At 40.8% G+C, this 10,294-nt stretch overlaps 1 protein-coding gene across 1 annotated transcript; it reads left to right on the top strand.

Moving 5' to 3' along the window:
• The first annotated feature begins 215 nt into the window (after positions 1–215).
• Positions 216–10,272, top strand: kdm1b (lysine demethylase 1B). The gene is made up of 21 exons (XM_080044954.1): positions 216–357; positions 645–787; positions 1,376–1,497; positions 1,586–1,675; positions 1,800–1,911; positions 2,287–2,400; positions 2,483–2,521; positions 2,657–2,849; positions 3,063–3,247; positions 3,625–3,795; positions 4,122–4,196; positions 4,315–4,449; positions 4,834–5,005; positions 5,279–5,406; positions 5,639–5,770; positions 5,901–5,975; positions 6,088–6,204; positions 6,358–6,483; positions 7,005–7,127; positions 8,253–8,405; positions 8,879–10,272. The coding sequence occupies exons 1-21, from the start codon at positions 342–344 to the stop codon at positions 8,960–8,962; spliced, it is 2,505 nt and encodes an 834-aa protein (XP_079901080.1). The 5' UTR covers positions 216–341; the 3' UTR covers positions 8,963–10,272.
• The last annotated feature ends 22 nt before the right edge of the window (positions 10,273–10,294 follow it).

Raw genomic sequence — 10,294 nt, 5'->3', positions numbered from 1 at the left:
TTATAATTGTTTAAGAGATAAAAATCTGATAGAAATCATCTAAAAATAAGTGTTTCTCGTCCAAACATCTCCGTGTTGTGCTGCGTGAGTTGGCCTGACAGCGTACTGTTGTTGCTATAGGTACAGTGTAGTAGTACGGAGAGCGATGGAGACCAAAACTAAATAGATTATAAGAAAAGCGAAACGCCCATTTCCTCCTTCACAACAGGAAGTGGTGTTCAGCCAACAACAGCAGCGCATTGATTTTCCACCACAACAATAAGAGGGAGACGAAACATTGAAACAAAACCCCGTCTCAGAAAGTCATAAACGCCAGTAAAGAAGAAACGCCGCAGTAAATCATGTTGTCGGACGCAGGTTTGTATCTATTCCATGCTACTGCTACATGCTAAATGTCACACTGTTTTGCTTGTTTATGTTTACATTTGTGGCCACATTTGCTACATTTGCACACTATTTAATTTCGTGTTTCATTCGCTTTGTGTACATTATATCTAGTCTCGTTAATAGGATGCATTTTCAGTCATAAAAAATCCTTATCAGTGACAACAAAGGCCCCGTCTGCACTGAGTTGCACCCCGGTTGCACCTGCATATAACACGCTGTTAAACATAGCCTACATTTGTGTCGTTTATAATGTTTAGACTACCCTGGGAATGCCTCCAGTGCCCGGCGAGCGAAGAAGAGGAGCTCCGGGGAGTCACCGGGGGACGGCCAGACCCTGCGCACCTCCGGGAGACAGACGAATGTCCGCGTGAAGCGAACAAACAACCCCCCACCTGGACAGGTGAACTACTACATAAATATACTTTTTATCCAGTCATGTCTGAATAAAGCCATGTCTTAAATGTGCTTGCTAACATTTCCTGCTATATAGGCTGCATGCTGCAAAGATAACAGTTAGATGGTTGCTCACTTATTGTGATAGTTTCAGTATGCCATGGGTCTTTCCTTATCAAGTATTCAGATACTTTTTTACTTAAATTAACCTACTTAGTGAAAAATTATTTCTGGCACTCAAGTACACCTGTCATTTTAATAATATCCTGCTTATTCCTCCAAAAAAACAACCCATAATCCTATGTTAGAGTGCACTGAAAATCATTTTTACATAGAATGTAATACTTTTTTTGTGTGTGTCCAAAACACCTGTATATTAGAGTATGAACTAAGATATTCCACTCATGGACTTTCTACTTACCTTTTCAGAAGCTAAACAATACCCACTGATTGTAAGAATAACAAACTATTAGTTTAGTTTAGTCCTAATTTTCTTAATGTATTGTGTTCCTCCATTCAAGTTACTTACAAGATCCTTTATTTGTCATTTGCAAAACAATTACAAAAGTAAAAGCCTTCTGCATTCTTTCTCCAGAGCAAAAGAAAAGCAACGGACACCGAGGAGGAAGACGATCAGTCTGAGAAGAAGTACAGAAAGTGTGAGAAGGCAGGATGCTCGGCCACGTACCCAGTTTGTTTTGCAAGTGCATCTGAAAGGTAGATTTCCTTTTTTTTTAATAAAACAGCCAGGTTGAATCTGAATGGACATGATTTTCATCAACACCAATTCTTTTCACTTTCTCAGGTGTGCTAAAAATGGATACACCTCCCGCTGGTATCATCTGTCATGTGGGGAGCATTTTTGCAACGAATGTTTCGACCATTACTACAGAACGTAATGTTGATTGTTTTTTTCCCCACAATATTATAACAAAACATTTCAGTATTTCTTGAATTGTGACGTTGGAAGTTGTATGAACACCATAAGATTTACTTTTTTACTTTTTTACTTTGGGCAGTCACAAAGATGGCTACGAGACCTTTGCTGCGTGGAAGAAGGTGTGGACTAGTAACGGGAAAAGTGAACCCAGCCTCAAAGCTTTCATGGCAGATCAGCAGCTTCCATTCTGGGTGAGTGCAGGCACATTTCCTGGTTTCTGTTAAAGGTGCAGTACATTTTTTTTTATTGCCTTAGAATGAGTGTTTTATACATAGGAGCCGCCATGTTTCTACAGTAGCAGAACGGACAAACTCAACAGCCACAACGCCTTTTTATGATGATGCCATCTTTAATAACTAGCCTTTTGTCCTTGAAGGCCACTGTAGCATCTGTAGATTCTCTTAACTGGAGGAGTAGACACGGAGCGTTGCAATCTAGAACATTCACCACAAGACAAATGCCAAAATACTCGTTATTACACACTACTGCACATTTAAACAGCTGAATGTGTTATTTTCTAAGTTCCCCATGTCACAAATACATTAATGTGATTCTGTTCCTATCAGGTTCAATGCACTAAACCGGACTGTAGGAAGTGGCGTCAGCTGACTAAGGAGATCCAGCTCACTGCTTCCCTAGCAGCATCGTACCGATGTGGCATGAAGCTCAACAACATCAAGGTAAGAACAAAGCGACCAGCCGTTCACAAGTGGCATTTGTAATTATTTTGGGATGATCATCATCTTGTGTTTTTGCCTGCAGAGTGAAGGTCCGGACCAGTGCTCCCAACCGGAGGACATGGTAAGCTGGACATGTGTTTTTATAATACGATGTATTTTTGCATCCTAGCACTTAGTATATCAGTCAGCCTTACAAAGACATGATGGCGATTTGCATATTCTATTCCTTAATCCAACACCATTTTCATACTTACAGAGAGTGGCCGAAGTGACCGACAGCTGGTGGCAGTCAATGTTGATTTTGCCGCCGTTGTTCAAAGACAGTCCGGCCAGCCCGTTCCTCGCTGCCTACTATCCCGACTGCGTGGGGATGAGCCCCTCTGGTTGTCCTAGCAACGCGTCTCTGTCTGAGCTGAGGGCCGATCACTGCAGAGTCGTGCCGCCACAAAGTAAGTCTTTAAGTCAATATGAGAAGAAAGCAATATTTACAGATATACAGATCATTCCATATACAGAGACATATGAGACTAAAGCCTTGTTTCGGTGCAGCTCGGCATGCATTTATATGTGTTTCCACTTGTCGAAAGTTGGAAAGGGTACCAAAATAAGATATCAGTCTAAACTACATAGTAATAAACACTACTCATGATTGTATCCCCCAGTTCCGGGCCTGTGTCCGTACTTCCAGCCCTTCTACCAGCCCAACGAGTGTGGCAAGGCTCTGTGTGTGCGTCCCGACATGATGGAGCTGGATGAGCTTTACGAGTTCCCAGAGTTCTCCCGCGATCCCACCATGTATCTGGCTTTGAGGAACCTCATTCTGGCCTCTTGGCACAAGAACTGCAAGGTACTCTAGAGATATTCCCCAAATTTGACTTGCAAATATTGCCTTGTTGATTCAATTTCAGGTTTTACATTTGTAATATACATTCAGAATCCTTAGCCTTAATTTAGCATTTCATTGCATAGATAGGAATACAAAGAAATTAGTTGTGACACTCAGGGGATGCATTCCAACATAAGAACATAAAAACCCACGACGCAGTTCTTCAGTGTGTATAACCATTTTAAAGTGCAGAGAGTAAAACATTATTTAATTGTATGTTCATTTAGTGTAATAAATTGTTGGTTTCGTTTGTCTACCTTCAATGCATCTTCTCCACTTGGTAAAAGAGAACTCAGTTAAAATTAAAACATTGAACATTATTTCCTGTGTTTGTAAAGGAGGGGCTGACTTCAGATAAATGCGCCATGCACATCATCGTTCGGGGCTTGGTGCGTGTGCGCTGCGTGCAGGAGATGGACCGGGTGCTTCACTTCATGACCAGGAAAGGACTCATCAACACCGGAGTGCTGGCAGTGAGCCGGCCTCTGCTCCCCGAGAGATACTGCTCTGTGAGGGTCCTCTTATCTATCTATCTATCTATCTATCTATCTATCTATCTATCTATCTATCTATCTATCTATCTATCTATCTATCTATCTATCTATCTATCTATCTATCTATCTATCTATCTATCTATCTATCTATCTATCTATCTATCTATCTATCTATCTATCTATCTATCTATCTATCCATCTATTGCTTTTTTATAACAATTTCAATGTGGTTTTTACTTTCTGTATTTCTTTTTCACTAATATTTTGTGTGTGAAGCACTTTGTAACTGTATGTTTTAAATGTGTTATAAATAAAGCTTTACTTATTTACTGTATTTGCAGAGGAACGTTATCGTCATCGGTGCCGGGGCTTCAGGGTTGGCTGCTGCGCGACAGCTGCAAAACTTTGGCACTAAGGTAACTCTCCGCGGCTCAAGTCAGTTTATTTAAACATATAAAGTTCCTATCACTTCTCTGGCCTCCATTTTAACCCTGTCAGCTGGTGGTCAAACTCTACGTTTCCATTGGTTAACAGGTGTTGGTGCTCGAGGCGCGGGACAGGATCGGAGGGCGCGTTTGGGATGATCCTTGTCTGGGCGTCACCGTCGGGAGAGGAGCTCAGATCGTCAATGGCTGCGTCAACAACCCCATCGCCCTCATGTGTGAACAGGTCAGATGCAAAGAAAGAAGTCTCCATGTTCCTGCTAAACATTAAACCGGATCTTAAGATGGAGTCAGGAATTCTGGAGAACACAAAAATCGGGTGTTAATACACAGCCTAGGCTCTGTAAACTGCTGTGTATTATGTAAACAAAGGGGCCCCCGCTGTAGCTAGCAATATGTCCGTTCACACTGGATTTTCTTCTCAGAGCACGCACAGTACGGATAGGTAGTGGATTGTGCAGAGATATATTTACCGACTTTGACAAAAATGTATTTTGAGAACCAACTTCTCCAAAGCTGCTGACTACACCTTTTAAGTCTATCTTTTGGCTTCTACGTATTGGAGGATTTGTGTTTGGTCTAATTTTGACTCTTCCCTCTTCCGTTGCAGATCGGCATCAAGATGCACAAGTTGGGAGATCGGTGCGACCTCTTCCAGGAGGGCGGGCAGGTGACTGACCAGGCCATCGACAAACGCATGGACTTCCACTTCAACGCCATCCTGGACGTGGTGTCAGAGTGGAGGAAGGACAAGTCCCAGAACCAGGACACACCGCTGAAAGGTGCTCAACTCTTATCCCAAACACAGATTTGTTTTAGTTTTATTAGACAGATTTGGAGAGACAGAGATGAAATGTGGCAGAGAGGGGAATCTTCATTCTTCAGCAGTAATAACAGCCATTTTCATGTTTGGATTTAACTGCAAATTATTAGTATAGGCAGGTCACAAGTGTGAATTGTACAGTGCAATGTTAAACAGGTAAAACAGATGTAGTGTTGAGAGAAAAATGGATTTTGAAAGACATTTGACCTTCGTGTGCATTTTATCTCTACAGAAAAAGTCCAGGAGGTGAAGAAGAACTTCCTTCAGGAGTCTGGAATCCAGTTCAGTTCGTTGGAGGAGAAAGTTCTTCAGTTTCATCTCAGCAACCTGGAGTACGCCTGTGGAAGCACGTTAGACCAGGTCCGAAAAACAAATACGCTTGAGTTTAAATTCAGATTCAGAATACTTTATTAATCCAAGAGGGGACATTCATTTTTACAGTCTATCAATGTAGATAAAATAAATAAACACACTTTCACTACACTGCAAGGTTTCTCAGTCGTGTCTGTGTCCAGTTTGATATTGTGTCTCCTAGGGAACTGTGTTAAACAATTCTCAAGTATTTTAGTTTGGTTTGTTTGTTTGTTTGTAGGTATCGGCAAGATCCTGGGACCACAATGAGTGTTTTGCCCAGTTCTCAGGAGACCACACTTTACTCACCAAGGGCTACTCGGTGCTACTCCACAAACTGGGCGAAGGCCTCGACATCCGCACAAAGTGCCCGGTATGTAATAACAACTTTTCGTTTCTTTTGCTGTTAACTTTGCATTTTAGTTATTTATCGTATCATTTTAGTTACACTACATTATAAATGAAATAGAAAAATTCTATTGTTAAAAATCTTTTTTTTTTAGGTTCAGTCCATTGATTACTCAGGTGATCTCGTCAAAGTTACTTCCTCCAATGGCTCCCAGTGGACAGCACAGAAGGTGAAAAACATGTTGATAAATGTTGTACAACTGATTTCTAGGCCAGAGAATGTATACTTTTGGAGAATGATTGATATAGTAAATGCTCAGTATCGTGGGCTTGCTCTTCTAGGTTCTTGTGTCAGTCCCGTTGAGTTTACTTCAGAAGAACGCGATTCAGTTCAACCCTCCTCTGCCTGAGAGGAAACTGAAAGCGATCCACAGTCTGGGAACCGGTATCATAGAAAAGGTGATCATAATTAATGATTGACAGATATGTATGTGTAGTTCATGGTTTTAAATAAAAACAAAAAATAAATAAATCTTGTCTTATGTGTGTCTTACAAAGTTGCTTCCTTGTAGATGCTAAAATATTATTTCTTTCTAAAAAAACTTTTCACAGATCGCTCTTCAGTTCCCGTACAGATTCTGGGACAACAAGATCCAAGGTGCGGATTACTTTGGTCACATCCCACCGGGTCCAGACAAGAGAGGCATGTTCAGCGTCTTCTATGACATGGAGCCACAGGTTTGTTTTCCCCACAGCAAGACAACATCTGACCTGACCTTCTCAACGTGGTCAGAAAAATGCCACTTAAAGGCGCAGTGTGTAAACGGAAAAGGCATTTATCAGAACAGACTTAGTAGAGATGGAATATAATATGTTTTTAAATATGTTTATTATTAGTGTGTATATCTGAGCATTTTATATCTACATAGGAGCACAAACAACATACACCTTTATTACTCACTGCACTTTTTGAAATACATAATCCTACCCTGGAAAATGGGTTTGAACTTGTCGACTCAACTATAAGCACAAACTATTTTGATATTGTCATCAGTAATATATAGTTTAAATAGAGCAAGAACATTGTGTGTGTGTGTGTGTGTGTGTGTGTGTGTGTGTGTGTGTGTGTGTGTGTGTGTGTGTGTGTGTGTGTGTGTGTGTGTGTGTGTGTGTGTGTGTGTGTGTGTGTGTGTGTGTGTGTGTGTGTGTGTGTGTGTGTGTGTGTGTGTGTGTGTGTGTGTGTGTGTGTGTGTGTATAGGGGAAGCAGGCTGTCCTGATGTCTGTCATCACTGGTGACGCTGTAGCTGCCGTGCGGGACATGGAGGACAAGCAGGTGGTGGACGAGTGTGTGAAGGTTCTACGGGAACTTTTCAAAGAACAGGTAATATGCTGTCACGCTTAATGTGAACCCCTATCACATTCTACAGAAAGGCATGGCAAGTTTATTTATATAGCACAATTCAGACACAAGACCATTCAAAGTGCTTTACAGGGGCAGAACATACATCAAGATTAGACATTAGAAATTGCATTTAAGACACAGTAAAAACAAAGAAAATACATCAAGATTCAAGATTAGGCATTTAACATATAGACAGCGATGCGGAATGGCTGCAATGAAACTTACGTGACTGACAATATACTGTAGTGTTGTGAGAAAGTGAATCAGACAATACTGGCTGTATAAGTTTAAATAAGAGAGTTTAATTCAAATCATTGGTTTCTCGCCAGGATCATTTCGTGTTGTACAGACAAAGTTAACAGTACGGAATGATGAATCTTCAAGTGAAAACACAGTCATTTAAACCATTTACAAGGCAGCATCCGGGGGGCAATATCTCTGTCATGTGATTGGTTCACACTTCAGCCAGGTACAGTCACACACAATGGGCCAGAATATACAGTATGAAAACAGGAGCCAGGAGGTCTCTAACACAGCAGGGGGGGGGGGGTCTGGGTACAGGACAATAGAAAAGGTGTAGCCTGTCTCAGTGGTTTTGTGGAACACGCATCCAGGAACCTAGGAAAGCAACACTTCAGCCAGGAGACATCAATATTTCCCATTACACTTGTTATTTTCCATATAGCCTATTTAACTTAATTACTCTTTCATAGTTTCAAACTAATTTTAAAATATTGGGGAATCTGTATTCACAAAAAAAAAATAGAATGTATTTGAGGCAATCTTCGCCAACATCAGACAGCATGTAGGTCGATCACATCCGTGTCTGTTCGGACTAAAGTCTCTTTCCCCAAAATGGATCCCATTCTTGTACTCTAAATGGATCTATCACAGGCGTTAAAGCGTAACCGACACCTTACACTGACCTTTTTATCGAGGGTCGGCTCACATTTTTGTTCAGCAAAGCGAATGAATGGTGAGTAAAACCAGCAGTGACACTAACTCAACTTTCAATCAAATATTGCGGGAATAGGAGCCATTTGGACTACTTTTTAAGGGCATTGTAGTGATTTTTCATCACTATTTGTCTGTCGACCCTTGCAGGAGGTCCCAGAGCCAGTGCAGTTCTTTGTCACACACTGGAGCAAAGACACTTGGTCCCAGATGTCCTACAGCTTTGTGAAGACCGGGGGAAGCGGAGAGGCCTACGACATCCTCGCCGAGGACGTGCAGGGAAAAGTCTTCTTTGCTGGAGAGGTTAACACTGCTTTTACCATTATATTAAATCAGATGTATCCAGAAATGTTTCCTTTATAATGCTAATCTGAGATTAATTTGATTACTGCCGAAAAGCTTTTATTCCTTTGGAGTTTTCCCCCTTGCACTTTCTATTTGAATAGTCCTTTTCAAAGCAGACACTGTACACTGTACAAAGTAGCCACAGCAATAATTACTTTCTTAATTATATACACTTGCTTTTCCTTTTCTTGACATTTCCACAAAGACACAACGCACCACTTTCACTTTGCACCAAATCATTTTTCCTGCTCAACCATTGTTGAAACTTCAAGCTAGGCCTTCTAGTTTTACTAATAATTTCAATATAAGTTGCTCACATCAGTCAACTCACTTGGGATTACAGTTTCCTTTCTAGCTATCACATTGCAGACTTTTAAACAGAGTTTTGCTTCTTTTCATTGATTTAGTTTTTGTTGTTGTTTTGTTACCAGGCAACCAACAGACACTTCCCCCAGACTGTGACAGGCGCGTACCTGAGCGGCGTCAGAGAGGCCAGCAAGATGGCCGCCATGTGAAATCTATCGGTCCCACAGCACTCACACTCACACACCAGCATGGACACACGGGTCGCTCTGAGCAACGGGCCGTTGAACAACCCGGGACTGCTTCAACTGAATTGCTCCACTTTACTTTTCACTGTACTGTGCTGTGTCTGATCAGCAAGACACAACTTTTTTTTCTCATAACGGGGTTTGAGTATGGCCTCTTTAGGGTCTAATTATTTAACACAAAAGAAAGTTAAAGGTGAAATCGGGGATTCTGGATAATGCTTGTTGTCAAAATAATTTTTGTGAAAATCAGTTAATATCTCCTCTCGATCCGCTACCGTGTTGGCACTATAAAAAAATCCACGGTTAATACACAGCCTAGGCTCTGTAAATAGGGGCGTACCAGCTAAGGTGGGCCCCTTTTGTTTACATGCTAGTTTACAAGAGCCCAGTCTGTTGAATGGGACACACAGTATGGACAGGTAGTGGATCGTGAGAAGATATTTACTGTTTTTGACAAGAAGTGTCCTTGAGAATCACTGACTCCACCTTTTTTAAAGTGCTTTTTATTTATATGAAAAATCCAGCTGGCAAGTCGTTTTTTGTTGGCGACAAGATGCAAACTATAGCAAGGCAGGAATAATGGAGGATCCCAGTGCAGATCTGCCTGGGTATGTTATGCTAGAAAAACAAGATTACGATGTTATCATAAATCTTAAATTCAATGAGTGATGTATGTAGCACTTCTGTAATAAGATGGTCAGAAAATTTCATTTATTTCTAAGAGAGTAAGGTGCATGAAACATTGGTAAACTCTTATGCAATCAAGAATTGAATAATAATAAGAATCTAATTTAATTAATTGAATAAGATTTGTCTCCAAGGATTAAGTTATACTGTAATGATATCTTGAATAATATTTTCGTTGAGAGTTAGCTACCAATGTTTCATACAGCTGTTTCTGCATTGTATTATTATGTGAATCATGTGTTGGTACAAGTGGTGAAGATAACTGAGTGAAAAGGGTTAAAAATATAGTAGAAATACCCGTGGTAGCACTTTTGATTTGATATGAAAAACGCTAAAAAAAAATAAAGAAATTAATAGTTGATGACGAGTTGAATTCCCCGTAGGATGTGATCACCCCCTTACTGTCTCAGGAATATGATCAAGATAAACAACACCTAGTAAAAATGATGGGAGATAAATAATGATTGAGCAATTCTGAAGGGAGGAAGGGGTCAGGGGAACAATGTCTTCACTTTGTTTGAATGATGTTGAGTAAAGAGGCTTTACATGTAGGTCCTCATATCTCTAGGTGATCGCATCCTGTTTGTCCAACATTAGGCTACGGTGCTT

The sequence above is a fragment of the Ammodytes marinus genome, assembly GCF_949987685.1.
Source record: "Ammodytes marinus genome assembly, chromosome: 17".
NCBI classification, from domain to species: Eukaryota; Metazoa; Chordata; class Actinopteri; order Uranoscopiformes; family Ammodytidae; genus Ammodytes; species Ammodytes marinus.
This window is presented reverse-complemented; position numbering and strand designations above follow the sequence as displayed.